Source organism: Scophthalmus maximus, chromosome 4, assembly GCF_022379125.1.
Source record: "Scophthalmus maximus strain ysfricsl-2021 chromosome 4, ASM2237912v1, whole genome shotgun sequence".
Lineage (NCBI taxonomy): Eukaryota > Metazoa > Chordata > Actinopteri > Pleuronectiformes > Scophthalmidae > Scophthalmus > Scophthalmus maximus.
This window is the reverse complement of record NC_061518.1, coordinates 10,098,611-10,118,472: the sequence shown is the minus strand read 5'-3', so window position 1 is coordinate 10,118,472 and position 19,862 is coordinate 10,098,611. Positions and strand designations below refer to the sequence as shown.

The 19,862-nt window shown below is 44.1% G+C and overlaps 2 protein-coding genes across 4 annotated transcripts in view; both read right to left on the bottom strand.

The window, feature by feature from the left end:
- Nucleotides 1-39: 39 nt before the first annotated feature.
- Nucleotides 40-13,414, bottom strand: slc22a31 (solute carrier family 22 member 31). Its single transcript, XM_035628704.2, has 9 exons — nt 12,904-13,414; nt 9,829-9,932; nt 8,735-8,889; nt 5,206-5,374; nt 4,501-4,646; nt 3,662-3,770; nt 3,233-3,447; nt 2,463-2,574; nt 40-1,733 (listed from the first exon to the last, which is right to left on the bottom strand). Exons 1-9 carry the CDS (start codon nt 13,387-13,389, stop codon nt 1,289-1,291), a joined length of 1,941 nt encoding a protein of 646 aa, XP_035484597.1. The 5' UTR covers nt 13,390-13,414; the 3' UTR covers nt 40-1,288.
- A 1,772-nt stretch (nt 13,415-15,186) lies between these two features.
- Nucleotides 15,187-19,862, bottom strand: part of ankrd11 (ankyrin repeat domain 11) — a 92,335-nt gene continuing 87,659 nt past the window's right edge. For all 3 annotated transcript variants that reach the window (XM_035628390.2, XM_035628391.2, XM_035628389.2), the window contains exon 14: nt 15,187-19,805. In XM_035628390.2, the coding sequence (XP_035484283.1) occupies nt 19,620-19,805 (186 nt within the window). In that variant the 3' untranslated portion in view covers nt 15,187-19,619. The remainder of the gene's footprint in view (nt 19,806-19,862) is intronic.

Genomic DNA, 19,862 nt, shown 5'->3' with positions numbered 1-19,862 from the left:
CACACACACACACACACACACACACACACACACACACACACACACACACACACACACACACACACAGTAAACCTTGACCTTGTAGAGTTCAACATCCTTTCAGTGCCAGTGATGAAGTAACTGAAAGAAAAAAAAAATGAAAATGAGGACATTCAGCATGTGAATGCCCTCATTTTCATTTTTTTTTTCTTTTCGTTTTTTTAGACTCAAAGGATTAAGTCTGTCCTTGTGAAAACATCTAATGCCCTTCATTTAAGGTTGGTTCTATAAAATTCCGAAGCATTGAAAACATTACAGTGTGTCAGCGCGTCACATTTCAAAAAATATGACAAATACACAATCCATGATCAAGACTGAGAGGCGATTCACTTTTTTGTCTAGCTACAGTGGTTCGTACGTTGCAAAGTCATCAGTGTTCAAAGGGAAACTTTATAAAAAAAAAGCACCTTTGAATGATGTGGTTTGTATCTGGTGTTAAATTTTCCAACACAGGAAATCTCATTTGGATCGACACTTCTGAGTGAAATATTCAGATCATCGGAGGTTGTTAGTGGTTTAACCATTAATAAGCTGAGGAATAAAACAGTGCCAGTGGCCAGTGCATCATATAGCTCCCTCTTGTGTGCTTCACAAGGATAACACAAGGCTTCCACAACGACGACGGCATGAACCCGTCCCGTGTGTCCGTGGGCTCCTCTCAGCACTGAGACACTGCTGGTGAATCAGACGAATAGACTTAATGGAAAGTGCGTGAGTTTTCTAATAAATGGACAAAGGGCTGCGGCTCACATGACCGCCGGCAGCCCCACAGTTGAGCGAGCTCCTCTGGTGAAACTGGTGTCAAAACATTTGGTTTGAATTGCTCCAAACAAGCAGCGTGAGGTCAACTGGCCTGACCAGAGGAGTGTGACCATTTAAAATACAAAAAAGGAATATATAACACAGACACAGTCTAAACATGCACAGTCACAGTTCAGAGGGAACCTTTTCTAGGCCTCACGTCGGTTTGGATGACAAAAAAAAACCAACTGAATCCACATGAGAAAACGCCATCGCAGAGAAACAGCTTCAAGTGTAAAATATAAGACATTGATATATTGCTGACAGGTGATAGACTTGGAGCCATCACTCTAAAGTGCACTGCATCCAAGCTGTGGCCAGTTCCGCTGAGTTTGCCCAGGAGTGACCGAGACAATGATTCAATAGAGGAGGATGGTAGACTTTCAGAGGTATGTCTCAAAGAAGGACGAGGGACTAATCCAAGTTTGTACAGAGGATGAGGAGCTTCTCAAATTACGGCCGCTCCCAGCGTCTCGTCGTCCTGTCCCTGTGTTTCACTGCCCGGCAGCAGAGGGAAATGAGCCGGCACAGAGATCCGATAAGGCAAATTCTCTTTAGTCAGCATCTTCCTGGTGGCAGACACCAGGCGGGAATAGTTGTCAGGGTTGTACGCCGACATAGAGGGTGGGGTGCGAAGCAACGGCAGGTTGTCCCGGTCGGGCCGGGAGAGAAAGAGTGGCGGTCGCCGCTGGTTCTCGCCGTCCTTCATTGAGTCGGGCAGCGGCTTGCGTTTGCTTTCAGGTAGGAGCATTATGGAGAGAACGGAGAGGACGGCAAAGGAGGCGAAAATCACATGGTGGAGGAAATAGCCGCTGTTATTCTGGAGCTCCATCAGGGAGGAGGCGGCCATGCCGACACAGCCCGCTGCCAGCACCAGGCCGAGGCAGCCCCCTCTAATGGAGACGGCACAGAGAAAGAAAGTTGTCAAGGTGTAACAATGGTGTCTGGGTTGAGCATTTCTCTGTATCTCCATGCTCTCCGACTTCTCTGTTCTGTGAGTAGTACTCGGAGCCAAGCTCATGTTCCTACAGGTGATGTAAATGTTTGAAAATGGGTCACATCATTTTTCTAAAAGGCAAATTTCATAAAACAGTAAATTTGTCCATTTGTAGGAGATTATTTTTAGCAGCAGACTAATTCACATTCAAAATAAGCTACATCAGTTCATGTAGTTACATGGGCAATACTTCATGAGTAAAGTGCCCTGAAACTTGCTGTATTCTCACAAGGGCTCACTCGGACATTTTCCGAAAATAAGGGGGCTGGCAAGAAAAGATCGGGAAACTGTCTTAAGCTAAGTGCATGACTGAAAGCAGCTTTCTTAATTATCGTGCAACACCATCAGGGAGGAGCCAGACCAGCCCAGGTCTGGGACTGCATGGGATGGGAAGTGCACAAAGGAGATCTGGTGCCGATTTAAAGAGAAAAGTTGCTCACAGCACCGTAATGTCTACAGCATTTGATTCTGGGGTTTTCAGTTTACTACATATTCTATTATTTTAAATGACACATTAAAACTGAATTCACGACACAACAAATGTGCAAAACATCTTTTACACTCAGTGTCCTCCGGTTTGGCACAGTACTGAATATACTGACGGCTTCATCCCTTTGACTCTTACCGAACCACGGTTGGCATCACCTCACAGGCGAAGAACACGCTGAGCATGGCGAGAGCCTGGGAGAACAGCAGGCCCACGACGGAGAGCACCAACACCAGGCCTCCACGCAGGTCTGACACACAGAGAGGAGAGCAGATGACACGGAACCCATTCAACTGTGTTTACCTGCAGACTGGTCGTTAACAGTAGAGGTTAATCTGCAGTGTTGTTGATTGCTACGGGGGGGGGATGGATTATTTGCACGTCGAGTGAAGAATGAGAAACTTTTCAGAATTTTCTTAATTTCCAAGGCTGCAAAAATAATCTGTCCCATTTCATGATCAAAAAATTAGTATTCATGAACAGTTACTAATAACCTCTTGTTACGGAGTCTTCAATTCTTGACTAATTAAAAAAAACAACTTAATTTTAGACGACAAGAGATGTGTTGAGTTGTGATGCCAGTAACCAGCTGTGTGTCAGGAAAAACATCTGTCACATTACTGTTTTCATTGACCCTTTCCAATGAACATGTTGGACAATGGAAACTATATGTCACCTGTCAAAAATAAATCTCAATCCATATTTATCAGACTTCCAAAATATGATTACAGTCATCACCTTGGTGATCTGGGTTCTGTAACGGCCCGTTGGTTTTTTGGCTTTAGATTCATTTTGACGCACAAATCTTAAGGTAAACGAGAGTCTGTTGCTCCACGGGGGGGAACTTGGCTCAAAAAGTGAAGGAAAGGGTTTGTAAAAGTCAAATGATATTTTGACATGTAACTTACACTGAGTGAGGGCCAGCAGCAGCAGCGACGACAGTCCAGTGATGATTGCCGAGAGCAGAAGAATACCGCGCCGTCCAAAGTGATTGACGGTCAAACAGATGAAGATGCAGGCGAGCGCGCCGGTAAACACCCTGAGAAAGTAGCTGAAGTAGAAGTTGGTGGAATAACCGTGCAGGTTTCTGGTGAAACAGTACTGGATGCCCGTTCCAATGAACCTGGCAGGGAGAGAAGGAAGAGTCGGGTCGTAATCATCTATGAAACCCCCAGAAACAAGATGCTGTATTTGCAGGTTGTAAGGAAATAAAATCATTTTTTAGTCTCTCTCTCCACCTCCTTCCTCCCTTCGCATCGAGTGGATATTTGACTTAAGTAATCAGTGAGGCAACAAAGATTTCATCTCGATTCCCATGGAAACATGGAAACACTCACAGAGTGAAGCTGAGGATGAGGCAGTTCTTCCAGATAACGCGAGTCTCACGCAGCTCCAGAACTGAATGGTAATTCGGTCTACAGTCTTCTCCGTACGCTGAATCTAGTTCTAGAAACAGAAAAAGGACGATTAGAAACACTTGAAAAGAATTCCACCAATCCCTTAGGATGCAGCGGTCGTCCTCCAACATGTAACTACCGCAGGTTTTGATAGGAAATACATTTGTTAATGAACACATTACTATAAATGTAGGGTGGTTGAAACCAGATTCTTCCTTATACAATATATGGATTAAAACATTTAAACATATACACTAATACTCCACATTATTAAAAACACATCATCCTCCCATCTCTGACATGTTAAAATGTGAGTGTACTGTGTAAGATGCTGCAATCAAAATAAAATGAGCTAAAGATGAACTGAAAAACTAAAATCGACGTAACCCATTTTTTTCTCGCACTGTACAATATAGAATTCATGAGAGCTGACTCCTTGCTGTTAACCTCATACACAGCATGCCTTCATGTCACGTAACTTTGGCAACGGTACTTTTAACATGAAAAGTACTACATGCAGGGACTTTTGACTATTTTTTGATTGACAGCTTATCTTGCTTCTGAGTTTTCAACGTTGGAGAAAAATCTAACAAGAGAAAAAGTTTCTTTTGTGTCTATGAAAAAAATATTTGGGCAGTTTGTTTTTCTTTGCAGCAACAATGAGAAACATCGGTGAAATAATTTTCCAAAATATTTTGATGGTTAAATTTAAATCCAACAGGTCCGTGTGGGGCTGGGTGGTCTGATGAACTCTGTGCCAGGGTTGTGAGTGGAGGCACCTGACAGCAGGGTTTCACCGGGGTAGATTTCATCTCGCAGACAAACGCCGTTCCTGGTGGAGAATTCCTGGAGGCTCCTCTTCGCCCGAGGGATCTGAGCCGTGGCCAGCAGCCAGCGAGGAGACTCGGGAAACACCGACGCACAGCTGAGGAAAACAACTCCTGTTATCACGTCTCAGAGAGATACAGAGTTCAAACTGCCGTCTGTCACGTCGACACACGGGGTGAGAAGGTGCACACACGCACGTGTTTAAAAATAGGCGTCGGTACAATTTCTTCAACATTATTTGATCATCAGCATCGCCTGTGTTCATGCGTCATGAGTTCCTCATGCAAACCAAAGAGTAGAGAAGACACATTATTGAGGACCAAGGTTCTTACGTGCTCATGTGTGATACTAGATGAAAACTGAAATAAGTGTCTGTGTCTGATAACTGCAAATTATTAATTTCCTTTCTTGGTCTGTTATCACCTACTGCATACATAGTTAAAGTCATTCTGAGGCTCCTGTTTATCTAAGCCCGTGTTTCCATGTGAATTCAGGTGTGGCTGCAGCACAGACTGCAGACACGTCAAACAATAGATATCGCAATGTGAGACTGGTACCGAGCACCGCTGTGAAATAATAAACGGCCCCTAATGCTTCGCCAAATACGCACATGGTGCGGTGTGTATTTGGTGTGTCAACACCGCGGCCCGACTCACCACCAATAGGGAAGCAGCAGGAGCAGAGGCAGCGTGACCACAGACTGGAGAATGGGCCAATCACGGCACAGGACGGCGACACCCGGCAACAGCAGCTCGGCGAACACGGCGAAGAAGCCGCTGACCATGGCAACCATGAGGCGGTGCGGAGGATCGCACAGCTCCAGCCCTGAGGGAGCGACGGGAACAGAGAGAGGGCGAGGAGACAACATTAAAACTGAAATAATAAAAGAGAAATAGAAAAACTCTATTACTTTGTCCAAAACCAAACCATTTCCTGTCAGGACATACAGTAAAGCCCTACATACAGTACATCAGGCTACTGGCTGTTAAAGTACGTTTTATCTATTGGAGAAGTCAAATTTCATGTCCGCATGGTTTTGGTTAATATCACTGCAATTATAGATTAGAAAACAAAGTAACCTATAACAGCACATTAGCTTTTACTAATATGTAATGTTAAAATGTTATTGTTAGTGACAAATGTCTTCATAAAAGATTGAAGGTGTATTGACAGTAAAACCTGGACTTTTCACACTTTGTGCAGCTTTCTTTTGGATTTTACTTCACCTATTGTAGTTTTAAATAAAATATACTGTTACCTTCTCATTCAGAGTTAAATTGATGGTAAAACTAGTTCCTCATGTGTTTTTTATGAATCTGTGGGCAAACTGCGCAACTCACCGATGAGAATCTACTCTCACCCCATCGTCTCACAGATCTGCAGTCTCCAGGTGTGGGGGCCACAGTTGGACCCTCTTGCAAAAACTTGGTCATGCAAAAACAGGGAAATCAAATCTCCTATAGCGCGGAGTCTAATTGACGGGCGCAAGGTTCAGCAGGCGAGGAGATAACGTACTCTCGACTGACACAAACTTGTTTGGGAGTGTGTCCAGTTTCCCCTGAACTCTGACCTCCTTCCCTCCACAGCTGTGTCTCCGTGTTCCAGCTCCTCCCGGTTGGAGATGGAAAACGAGTAGCGTACTTCCTGCTCACTTCCTCGCCTTCGGTTCTGTCCTGCTATTGTTGTCCCCTCTCTGTGGAGGAGCAGCGCTGGCAGGACATCACTGAGAACATTTTTTCCTCTCTCAGGCCCTCATCCCCCTCAGCTCAAGCAGCCTCACCTAAATCAAAAAAGCCTGGACTCAGTCTGACCCTGACCCCGCAGGAATGTAGGAGTACGTTCGTATGTTCAAAGTGTGTGTTTTTCAATGGGGGGCTCCATTACGCAGTATCGCCACCACCTCCCACGCAGGAATGTGTTCTTTCTCTACGACGCTCACGCGACTACATTCCCATGCTGCTTCGCTCTGGTTTACAGAAATGAAACAAACAGGCGGGAAGGGGTACGCTATGTTTCCTTCAGCCAGCCGGAGACATCTCGTCACAGACGGAGCCATACGGGACCATGGCACGGAGTTAGGGATTGGTCACCGGAGAGGAAGCCCCTGAAAGAGGACAGCTGATGGGCACAAGCAAAGACCAAGCCCGACCAGCTGCCTGCTGCCAGTCAGAGCCCGGCACAACACACTCGACACCTCGGTTAGTCATCTGCTGAAATTCCAACACAACTCTGCTACACACAGTCACAGACACACACCTGTGCAAAGCAGTAATCCAAGACTGTGTCTGTCATTTCGGGGGAGCAACTCAAACATGTAGCCTGCGGCAGTGGTCAACCGGTTTATAACACAAACAAAAAGGAGTGGAGCACTACAGGGCGTCCCAATTCCATCCTTCCTGCTATTTGTGTACAGTAAAATATTATTTGTCAACACACACACCAAAATTACTTTATAAGGACTTGATAATTTTGATTTCTGAAATATTCCAAGCTGTTCACAACCCCCCACAGTTTGTTAAATTGTTGTTTTTCATTTTTCTCAACCGTAAGAAGCTCCTCCGTTTCCTTGTGAACTGCTTTGTGGAACAATAACTCAACAAACTCTGTGGTTGTTAAAAAAAAAAAACTTAATTCTGCCACTTAACCACAGTGTGACCGGGGATTAAAAAAAGAAAACTGCTTCTTAAAGGTCTAATTTTGAACGAAAAAGAAAAACTAAATCTTATGATCAGTGTCCACTGGGACAGAAATACAGATGTTTGTGTCTGACAATTGAGTCTTCGAATGCCTCAGTGGTCAAATCTTTGGCTGGAGGTTGGAGTGTTAGTTAAATGCAATTAAAAATATTTCTCCCGTGAGAGGAGGCGGTTACATATCCTCATAACGTGGGTAGGACGGGGTCACAAACACTAAAACTAAAAGAGACATTTGAATAGTTGCATTCACAGGCGTCATGCTGCAAGTCATAGCAGTTGCTCATTAGCCATTTTGAAACTGAAGTATACTTCCTATTACTCATAGCCCCAACACAGTTGTGGGATGCCAAATTAGGTCAAATCAGCTGTGGGGAAGTTATGGGATTTTCACTCAACAACTTAATTACTTCTGTGCGTCCACTGCATGTTTTGTGGAACCATAATATAATAAAACTGGCCATTCGTGGGACACGCAGATCGGATCAAAGTAATCAAATTGTTTCCTTTGCTTTCAGAGACTGGGGGATTGACGCCGAGCAGATAACGTGTTCAACTTTTTTATGAGGTCAGAATAAAAAACAACAACAGAGACATCACATGAAGAAGAGATGGGAAGTGATTACCTCCCCAATATTATGTCCTGATGTTTATTTACGTCCTCTCCACACATCATGCTTCTGCTGATAAAACTACTATCAAAGGCAAAAAACTTTTTAGCTGTCGCCAGTAAACCATTGTATCAAAATACATGAAACATTCTTCCAGTTTTTATTCTTCTTTCAGACATCAGAAATAAAAAAAATGTGCCAAGTCTGACTTCAATTATGTTTCCTGGAGTAAAGATAAGATTTCTAAAACAAAGAAAGGCAGAATTTCTAACTTGCTCCTGTAAGTGCACAGTGGGACTTTTCTTATCTTTGACTGATTAGATAACTCACCACCAACGGTTTGTCGTTGGGCCCTTTGCTTCAGTGTTTTCATCAAATTCTGCTGGACGTTACCACTGGATGTGTAGTTGGTGCCATTCTGGTGAACTCAAACTATATAAACCTACACGTGGTCGCAATATATTTTACACTGGGAATCACATGTGCACAAATTAAAACATGAGCGTGATGTAACGTTTACATAGCTTTACCATCTTTGTCCCAGCCACTCAATGGCTGCAGCAAAAACTGTTTAATCACCAAAGAGCAATGGGTTTGATTATTGAGGTTAAAGGACTATTCCACGAATGAAACGTTGACATTAGCAGCAGCATATCTTGAATTCTGGATGTACAGAAGTGTTTATGTGTCTCTAATCTTGCATAAACCCGGTGCCAGTGACTGACACAGATCGAAGCGCAGGAATCCCAAAAGTGCTCTCTTCAGTAAACAAAGGAGTGAGTCGCTGAGTTTGGAGGTTGTTCTTTTTTTTCAAATCCCCGGAGAAAAGTCGATTACGCAGTAAGCCAGAAGGAAGCTGAATGTGTGTGCAGGATACTCACTGGCGATGTACGAGGACAAAAGCACCCCGGCGAGCATGGCGCCCTGCGAGAGACGCAGCAGCAGGAACACCACAGCACTGCTGGACAAACACACGGCGACACCTAACAGACAGGACAGACTGATGGAGAGGAGGAATCCCCACCGACGGCCCAACCTGAAAAACACACAAGTGACATTATGAAGGCCCAATGTGTTCATTTAGTTTTTATTTCACAATTGTATTTTCCTCACTTTTTATAACAGTGGTGTTGTCCTCACACCTTCTCACTTTTCAACTAATTCCACGTCCCTTGTCTGTTAAAACAGCAAGTTCAACCACTGCCGCCAGATTCAGACAGTTTGCACCTTTTAGTTACAGCAACTTAATTATGAAAATGAAAAAGCATCAGAGGGGGGATGTTGACCCTGCACAAGTGCTGTGTGGACCCCAATCAGGCAATGCTAACGTTTTTTTACTGTCCTGATGACGTCATTTATACCGTACGATGATGAATGATTGGTTGATCTAAATAAAGCTATAGATTGTGTCTCTTATTGGTTGCGAAGGTAATACAACTGCACCATATAAAGCCATTTTCTGACTTTATAGTGACATCATGATGACATCATCCAATCATATGATCATAAATTACTCTTGATTTATAGTCTATCGTCCAATAGGATACAGAGATTCCTCGGAAATATATTTTTGAACAATGCATTACATCATTCTCTGATCTATTATGATGACACTTAGCATATGATGTCATATTTAATGATCAATACAAGATTTAGATTTACTCTCTAAAGCAATCGTTTGCAGAGAAAAAAAGTGTGGACCCTATTTTTATTGACCTTGATATTGACTTTTGACCAATCAGCTTCCAAAGTTTATCATCAGGAGATATTCTCCCAAGTAACATTTGGGAAAATCCCTCCATGCGCTCTCGAATCATTTTATACACAGACACACAGGGGCGAAATAAATACCCTGCTTGCAGCTACCCCGTCACGCAGGGTATGATAAAATTGATTTTTAAAGAAGATTCAGGTTTAATTTATTTCTTCTTTATTACCTTGGTGTTCCATGAAAAAAAAACGAATCATATCTTACCAGTCGCATAAAGTACCGAGGAGGATGTATCCCAGAATCCATCCTGTCATGAAGCAGATGTGCTGCAGAGGGATTTTCCAGTAGTCACTGCAAACCAGGTCCCACTGCAGAGGAAGACAGAGACGTGCAGTGACACATTCTCTCAGAAAAAACACAATATTCACTTGGACAAAAAAGTTCTAGGCTCCAAAAGAAAGCCCCCCCCCCCGAACCTTTCCTGGCTTTAAATTAAAAACCTTCCACGTGATTAGTGGGCATCAATCGTTTGACATGTTGTACCAACTGGCATCTTTAAAACAGGTCCTAAATATAGAGTTTTATTCTTAACAAAGGTTCAGTGAATATTACCTGAAATGTCCGGGGACATTTTGCTTCCAGCAAACGTTCCTCAATCAGAAGTAAATAGTGCATTTGGTGAGGACTATTTTCAGCTGTGGTTTGGCAGAATGAATCTGTGTGTGTGTGTGGAATCGATCAACTCCAAATTTACAACACTCTCCGTATACATAATAACAGAGGAGCGCATCGCTTGTTTTTGGACAACATGGCGGTATATTGCACAGACTTATAAGAGATATCAGAAATCCTCTGGATCCTCCAGGAGCTGAAAAATGTTGCGGAGAACAAGTTTTTCAAGAAAAACGTCTGGAAGAACATCTGAGGACATTTGCGTTTCTCACGCACAGCCCCTCCTGGAAAAAGAATTACGGAAAATCGTCCGCACTTCATTGCATGTGTGAAAGCCGCTAGAGACGGGTCTCCGCCATGGTAACAGGGGACTGAATTGTGGGAGGGATCTAGATCCAGATCTGGGTGCGTCGCGTCAGAGACGTGCTGCTCTCACTGTAATTTGACTAGACGGATGGCAGAGAGGCCACCAGTCAAGTCACGGACACAGAGACATTTCTGTGAGGAAGCAGGAATGTAGATCATGTCTTCTCTAATCGAGTTTAAAAGTCTGCTGACTGTTATTACATTAGAACAAAGTCGAGCTCAAAGTAGAGCCTGTCACTGCCTGCAGCTCTACACCTGGTTAGTACCAGTCGCTGCCAGGAAGAACATTCTTCTCCACTGCCCCCCGACCTCGACCTCCACCCTCGTTGAAACAAGTGGGGTGGATATCAAATAAAAGGTGAGGATACAGAACAGTTCACCAGTTCAGTGACACACACTGCAGCCTCCAACTGAACTTCTTCAACGCCTGTCAACACACACTGAACATGACAAGCTGGTCGAGGCTCTACTTGTTACAGTCACTGCTTGTTACAGTCGTGCGTTCTCCCATCGCTCGGCACATTTGAGCCTTTTTCTTGTCACATAATTCAGACAGCGATCGCCATGCACTGTAAGTCGCAAACACAAAATGGTTCCACAATTATCAACCATCAACTTTGGATGAGGTCTGACGATTACCAGTTTTGAAAAAAGGGGGGATTTGAAGGCAACACGACGGGAAATTAGGCTCCTGAAGGAGACATGAACTGCTGGCACAGATTTTTGGCACAATTTCACCAACTTCCAGCTGCGTGGTGAAGAAAGAAAAAAATAATAAAGTAGCAACACTGTTTCGTGAACCTCTCATGAAGGTGTTTAAACTTCATCCCCACAGTGTTCCTCTTCTAAAACAAGACCAATCTTTAGGTCCTCATGATGCTTCATGAATGAATGAATGAATATTGTGGAGGCTCCAGGTACAAGGAGTTGCTGGTGCACTGCTCTCACACTGCTCCACTTTAATAATTGCATGTTGGTCCGAAGTTCATGACAACAAATGTCAAGCTAATGAAGAAAAACAACCTACGTAAAGAAGACTATAAAAGGGTTGATTTGCCCGGCCTGTGTATTTCCAGCTGATGAGCACTATTGCTGCTTGTTCCACTTTTCCTTTCGTGAAGTTTCCCTATGTCCCGGTGACGTCGTGGTCAGGGGAAGCTGCTGTCGGTGAAGGACATCACTCAGGAAGGAACACGGAGGCCTCAGACTTCCCAGCGCCACAGTTTGTCACGAGGGGGGAAAGGAGGAAGAGGTTCTCCTCGAGGCCACAATACACAGACAATCATCTGCGGAGAAGCCCAGGGGCAAATACCCATAATGACTTTGTCCCGTTGGCCGGCTCCCACTCTGGCTGCGCTGCTGTTTATAATGTGCGTTACCAAACAGATGTGGGGCGCACGTTTGAGGAAACATTGAGAAAATATTGATGTTATGACCTGTTATCCATGTTTGCAGACTGGGCCGGTTCATTTAGTGGCACGAGACCAATGAAACAACCGACCGAAAACGTTCCTGCTGCTTATTTACACGTGTTGCACAACACATGTCCGGCCGCTGGTGATGAGACAGTCACAGAGGATCCACGGAAAACCAAGTCAGAAGAGATCCTGAGAGCAAAGCTCAAGTGATCGCCTCAGAGTCCGTCCTTCAGTTGGAAAGGTCAATGCAGACAGAGGAATATCAATACTGATAATTCTGTAACTGGTCTGAGAGAAAAGTGTCCACTTGCTCGGCAGCGTCGTTACCTGTAAAAGCAGCACGACCTCAGATAAGTGAGAGTGAAAACAGCCGGCGCCGTTGGAGCAGTTCAACTTGAGCAAATATTGACTGAAAGCTGCGAACAGCCATCTTCAGAGATGAACCCTGCGTTACTCAGCTGCACCTCCATCTCGGAGCGGGGCCAGAACATTTCACCAACTGTCAAGGTGGCAACGGAGGAATTGTTCCTCTGTGACTCAGAACCAGTCAAATGCTGGAGCCACCTGAAGTCCAACTGGATCCAGAGACATGTGTTGCTTCGGACAAATGAACTTTCTCATGCACTCTCAATACCTCTTACAAGACTCCAGGCCCCCACACAGACCCGAGTGATGACCTGCAGGAGTGATGACCTGCAGGAGTGATGACCTGCAGACCTGATGACCTGCAGGAGTGATGACCTGACGACCTTCAGGAGTGATGACCTGATGACCTGCAGGAGTGATGACCTGATGGCCTGATGACCTGCAGGAGTGACGACCTGCAGGAGTGATGACCTGCAGGAGTGATGACCTGCAGACCTGCAGGGAAACAGCCTCTTACCTCGGTGACAAAGTTGCTCTGCAGCCCCGCGGAGTGGACGTACTCCCACCCTCTGGTGCAGGACACCCGCTCCCTGGGCTCGTTGTGGGACAAGTCCGAGGTGTTGGGCGGGTACTTGAAGAGCTCACAGTGGCTGAGCCCGGCGCCCTCCAGCCAGGGGATGGTGAGGTTCAAGTATCCCTGCCGGGAGAAGTTGCTGGGCAGGAAGGCGGAGGGCAGCAGCTGCGGGTCGGGTATGCAGTGGTACGAGTCCGGGATCAGCGTGTAGAACACGTCGCTGAACAGATTGAGCATGACCGCGAAGTTGGGGAACCAGCTGAACACGACCACGATCCGGTTGTAGCGTCCGTAGCCGCCGGTGTGGGCGAAGATCTTCGCCTCGTAATCCATCTGGAGACGAGCGCCCGTGGGAACGTGCGTCTCCGCGGCCATTGCGCAGTGAGTGCGCGCACCGTGCGGCGGCCGAGGAGGCTGCAGGTGAAGCATGGGGACTGGGGAGGAAGAGGAGGAGGGAGGAGGAGGGAGGAGGAAGAAGAGGAGGAAGAGGAGGTGGGGGGAGGAGGAGGAAAAGGAGGGAGGAAGAAGAGAAGAAGAGGAGGAGGGGGGAGGAAGAGGGGGAGGAGGAGGCTGCAGGTGAAGCATGGGGACTGGGGAGGAGAAGGAGGAGGAGGGAGGAGGAAGAAGAGGAGGAGGAGGAGGTGGGAGGAAGAGGGAGGAAGAGGAGTAGGAGGGAGGAGGTGGGAGGAGGAGGAGGAATGGGAGGGAGGAAGAGGAGGAGGAAGAAGAGAAGGAGGGAGGAGGAAGAGGGGGAGGAGGAGGCTGCAGGTGAAGCATGGGGACTGGGGAGGAGAAGGAGGAGGAGGGAGGAGGAAGAGGAGGAGGAGGAGGAGGAGGAGTTGGGAGGAAGAGGGATTAATTAATGATTAATTAATAATTAATAAAATTCAGTAATAAAAACATAGTCGATCACAGCTGTCGTTGTTGTGACAGAATAAATGAATAAACAAATAATAAATACAGAAATAAATTGTCAAAACTACAGCAGCTGCAGACTGAGGTGTCATTGTTCCTAGTCGGGGTCCAAGTACAAAAAACACTACATTTCCCATCATGCAATTCAACAGCTCCCCTGTCATCATCTCCCCGTCCCCTTAATATCCAGGTAAGTCAAACTTCATCCCTTCACACTTTCTGTGAAATCATCAGGATTGACGAGTTTGAATCGCACCTTTAAATATCTGCCTACAGTCTTTCATAGATTTTGATGTTAATTATCACGATACTATGAATATTTAGGTTGTTATCAAAAGAAAAGCATTTGATCATCTTTTAATTTACATATAAAAAAAACTTGATATATGCTCATCTTACATTAATAAAAAGAAAAAAAAGGAAAAAACAAATCTACTTGGCTCATTTGGGGCATTTGCGAAATTGGATTTGTCATGTTTTTAAAAAAAAAATGGTGTCATGATGCATTTCTCAGTGACGAGGAAACGAGCTCGGGGGTCTCTGGAGTTTGGTTTCTGTGAAGTGTCACTCGACCAGTTGGGAATCGTGGAGTCGGTGCCGTGAGGATTTATGTGTGCGTGATCTGCAGCTGAGCAGCCGATGACTTGTACTTGTGTCATCAGACTCGGATGCTAAACATAAAATCTCAAATTACACTGAGGGGGAAACTCTCGTGTTCACAGTCGGCAAGTTGGGTTTTTGTGAGAGGCCACACCAGACCAAACAGCTGTTTCGGTCAAATCCGTAAATATGTTTGCAATATTATAGGTGACTCCACAACAGCAAGAAAGATATTAAGGTAAAAGGTTATTTGTTTTAAGTGTTTGGTGATAACTCCATGCTGTTTCTGCTACTTGATAGGCGATTATGATATAAATATGATTCTGATTTCGGCCAGAGACAAGTGAGCTCCTCCAGGCTGGAGGAACACCACACCAATGTGGCAGTTTTGAGAGAAGGAATTTCAAACATTCAGACTGAAACATCTTCAGCTTCCTGACACAAGACATGTCTCCCTCATCCTGCTCTCAATAGAAACTCCTTTCCTGGACCAAACAAGAAAACCATAATCATTCGTCTGGACACTATATTGAGCTCAATGTTATTAATTTAAAGTATATATTTTCTTTAAATGTACATTCTCAAATGTGTTGATTAAAAAAAAATAATAATTACTAGTGGATGTATTGTTGAGTGTCAGAAATAAAAGAGGCGGTTTCAAACACATCAGCTTTTACATCACGTCATAAACAAGAAGCAGAGGGCAGCAGGTAATATTTCAAAATTTTATTAACGAACATAATCTCTGAGGAACAACAGCAGTTCTCGCGCTCTCTGTACATGCAACTGTAGAAAATAACAATTTAGAATTTTTACTTTTCAGTTTTAGTCTTTTTGCCATCCATCCTCATTTTCAGGTTCTCGCGTTTTGATTTTTTTGTCTTTTTTTGTCTCAATTTTTATTTAAATTTTTTCTGCAGGAAAATCAACAACAGCTAGAGGTGAAAGTACTGGATTTCTGTTACAGCACTGACGATAGCATCGACAAAACCCCCCCCTCCCCCCCATACACCCCCTCCCCTGCCCCTTAGCTGCTCCAACAATATGTACACAAATAAACTACATTGTACAAATAAAAAAATGTTACATTGTTACATCATAATCACCTGCAGCGAGCGAACGCAGCCCGTTGCTGTTAGAACCCCACATTCTACGCAATTTTTCAGACTAGTACAAAGAGGAGGGTGCAAAACGTCCTGGGAGGTTTTATTTACAGAGCTATGTACACGTATGTCTCTTTCACGCATCACAAGGAGGAAAATTTACACAGCGGAGACCAACTTCAACTCAAAACATACCACAGGTGTCAGAAAAAAAACAAAAAGATAATAAATAGGTTATTTCTCACCATTAAAAGAGTAGTTCTCCATGCTTTTTATTTGTCATTTTCCATTCAAGAAAACAAAAAAAAAGGAAAAAAGAAACAGCTACAGTCTGGGTTTTAATTAAAAATTTAAAACAAAACAAAAAAAGAAAAGAAAACTAGAAAAAAAGGCTTGAAATCGTGATTCTATATAATGAAAAAATAGCAATTATGTATATTTATATCCAGTAAGAATAAAAAACAACAAACAACAAATCTAAAATAAACATTATGAGTGAATGTAAGGAGAGTAGAGGTAATATGTTGCTGACTGAGGTGGTGTCAGGCTAGCATCTGTATCACCATGGCCAAGTGCTCTACTGTGCATCTGAGGACTGATGTGTGTTTCTGTCTGTTTTCAAATTATCCAGTATTTGTGTTTTTAAGTTGAATATTCACACTAGAGAATCAGCGCGGTCGGATGTGTTTACTCTATTGCTCTGCGCAGTTCACTGCAGACCAGGGGAGAAGTCAGCAATGTCAACCATCACTATTTCAAGCCTTTGTGGTTCAAATCAATGACTGATTACAGGAGTAAAAAACAAAGGCGGGGCTTCGACTGTTAGAAATAAAACAAAAAGGTGACGCGGGAAAAGGAAACGCACTCGATGTCTTGTAAACAATAGTGAGAGGGTGTTGTCGTCGGTCAGGGCATAGTAACGGTATACATTCTGCTTGATAAGCAACGTGATTGACATGCCACTGGTGTTTATGCCTTAGTTAGGAAAGGAAAAAAACAAAACAAAAGTTGAAACACAACAACACTGAAAACTACATACACCAAGCTAAACAACACACGAGGATTCTGTGAACAAAAGACACCCATCACCCTCGTCCCAAAGAACTGGAAGAAACCAACTAACTGGAAACAAAAATCGAGAGACAAACACGGCTTTGAAGCAAAAAATTCTGGCTATGTGAATCCAAATGTGTGTGTGTGTGTGTAGATGTATACCAACCACGATATGTTATTAAAATAAATTTAAAAATCCAGGACTATGACTCTAGCCATCTTTGCACAGTGTAATAGATAAACCATTGCACCTGACTAGACATACCCAACACAGCTCTGCTGACTGACAGTGTGTAAATAACTTAATAATCAGGATACATGAGCAGCTCTCACACACGGACGGGCAGGCAGCCCATGTGGTAGGTCAGGAAAGCTTTTCAAAACCAAGACCAACTGAAAGATCAACACAAGTAATCACAAATGAACTTTTCAATCGGATTTTGAACTGAGGGCAGTAAGAAAAGAAAAAAAAATAACCCAAACAAATTAAAGGTCTATTCAGCATTACGCTATTTATTTCCCCTCCGCTGTTTGTGTTAATGTCTGTTCACTTTTCTTTTTTTTTTTGGTTGATTCTGAGAAGATTTAAGTCTCTTTAACAGTGTACTTGGGCCTGACACAAGAACAATATCATGGCAAAATGCCCCCAACACATCAGAGCAATATGAGGAAGTAACCTAACGTTTAAAATCCCTGACAACACAAGCCAAACCCCTTGTAGATTAATGACTGATAAAAAACAAACTAATCTGACTGCCAATTTTGCTGTTCATTTATGAGCCGGACTATGAAAAATAAGAGGATTAAACTCCCTATGGGTTGTAATAAAATTTAAATATATTTAAAAACACCCAAGTGAAAAGGCCACAAGTCTCATGCAAAGACAAATTAGGTTATTGGATTTTCTGGCGCCATCTGGTGAGTAAAGTTGGGAACAGCACCAAAGAAAATAAGCTGCTCTCCCATATTGGACCAGGGGGCAGACGGACCTGGACTGAACACGGCGGTCAAGGTGGAATGAAACCGTTCAGAGGCCTTTACGACCTTTGAGTCGGTTCCGTGCTGGGAAGCAGACGAGCGCGGAGAACAGAACTTGTTATGAAATGCTGAAAGACCTGTGTCTCGTTGGTATCAGACAATGTTGTGTGATCATCAGAAAGGATTTCTGTCACATTTTTGCAAAAAGTAAAAACAAGAAAAACGAAACCATACTACATCGACATGACGGCATCGCTCTTGACTTTCATCTGTGTGACTTTGCCCAACAATGAGTACATTTTTTTTTTCACTGAAAAAGGCATTTTCTTGGTTTTCGAAAATTTTCAGATATAATTGTGTAGTAAAGCAATGAATAATAATCCTTTGTCTATTCTTTAAATAAATCCTCAACAGTTATTCTGCTACATCCGAGGGACTATGTGGTGGTCGGCCTGTGGGAGGCCGGTTAAATCCGAGTGTTCTCTTTTCAGCTATTTGTTTGTTTGGTGGTGATCCACGTCCAGGTGAGAAGCCTCACCTGAGCCCGGACTGAATCTAGAGATGGGATCATACAACTGTGCACTGGAGTCTTTCAAATACTGACAGAATCGCGTACACATTTTGGCCCATGGATATGAAGGGGGGGAAAGTGCTGCCCAAAAGTGAACTGTACATAAAAAGATAATTTTTATTTCTTTTATGTTTTTTTTCTTTACACTTAACTGAGTGATATTACAGTACATAGGTTATTTACAACTGTGCAGTAATGTGTGGCAAAATAAATTATCTAGAAGGCAGCAAGAATACATTGGTTAACGAATATAAAAACTGTACATAATTTACGGAATACAACTTTTTTTAAGTTTTCTTTTGTTTTTTTTCTCCATTAAACTAATATTGGCTCTGTAGTGTTTCAAGTCGCTTCCTCAGAAACAATGAAATGCCCAAGTAAAGAAATAGACAAAAACAATATTTCTCTCCCACTTAACCACAATTTCTCAATAGTCTCTTTGAGTCTCAACATTCGTTGTGTTTGTTTCTTCTGGTCGTCCTGTGGTGTTTTTGCAGTCCATGGCGGTCTGATGAATTTGTGTCGGAGCCAACAGGGGCGGCCGAGGAACACTCCGGTCTGTCCTCAGCGACCCGTGCCTGTCCTCTTCCGTTTGGCCCGGCTGAGAGGCTGCGGAGTCAGTCTCTTCCCCTCGGACACTGGGCCCTGACGTGCACACACACACACACACACACACACATTGCTCACCCTCCGACCTGCTGCAGGCTCCGTTGCACTGCAGCATAACCGGGCCCGGTGCAGTCAACCGAAAAAGCGTCCTCTGGGTGTACTATCTCATAGCCCCAAAAACCAACTGCGGCTGGTTCTAGACTCCAGGTCTGTTCATCCCAGCTGTCTTGGGGTAGATACATTGAAGATCCACGTGACGCACCACAGCCCTGTTGACAGACCAGCGCCGACTCGGTCTGGTTCTCCCGGCCCACCAGGAGCCCTGGATCAACAGGGGAGGCTTCACCTCAGTCCTCCTTCAGGACAGGCACCACACTGTTGAGATAACTCTTTATCGGATACCTCCTCCCAGTGGTGGTGGTGGCGGGTCAACCGAAGCAGGGACCAAAAACGAATAAAGAAAATACATCTCTGTCCCCGGTGTCACCGTCACTGAACACTGAGGAGTTGTGTCCTGACGTCAGAGCCTCAAAGCAGAAACTGTTTCTGCTCGTCGCGCTCTGATCAAACGAAAGCGTAAAAACTTTGAGGATGAAAGTGCAAGTTGTGTATTTTCTTTTTCCCCAGTAAAAACATGTTTCCTTCTTCACGGAAGGGAACCGAGAGCAAGTTTTTTCATTTTTACTTTTTCTATAGAATATATTTTTTTCTTCTTATCTAAAGTCCTCTGTCAAACTTGCTAGCCCTTTCCATTCGTTCTGTTCAACGAAGTCTCTTTGAGAAGAAGTGATTCAGACAAAGTTTGCGCTCTCTCTCTGAGCACAGGTGTGTCATGCAGGCAGCAGGACAAAGTCGTCATTGACATCGACCATTGGCACGTAAAAGGACGGCACTTCGTTGACACAGAGGGATTTGTGCACTGCTGGGTCCAGCTCTTGGACCTTCAACTGCCACTCCATCCTCTGCACTGCGTTGAGGGCTGCTGCCTCATGCTGCTGCCGCATCAACAAACACGTCTGGGGGAGGGAACAAGCAAAAGCATAATCGCACTTGGTACATACAATGATTACGGT

Excerpts from the sequence above, each read along its gene's own strand:
- slc22a31 (XM_035628704.2), bottom strand. The coding sequence starts at position 13,389 with ATGCTTCACCTGCAGCCTCCTCGGCCGCCGCACGGTGCGCGCACTCAC. Across the intron at positions 5,375-8,734 it reads TTTGTCCTCGTACATCGCCA|GGCTGGAGCTGTGCGATCCT; the intron begins GTGAGTATCCTG and ends TCGCTCCCTCAG. Across the intron at positions 2,575-3,232 it reads GCTGCTGGCCCTCACTCAGT|ACCTGCGTGGAGGCCTGGTG; the intron begins GTAAGTTACATG and ends TCTGTGTGTCAG.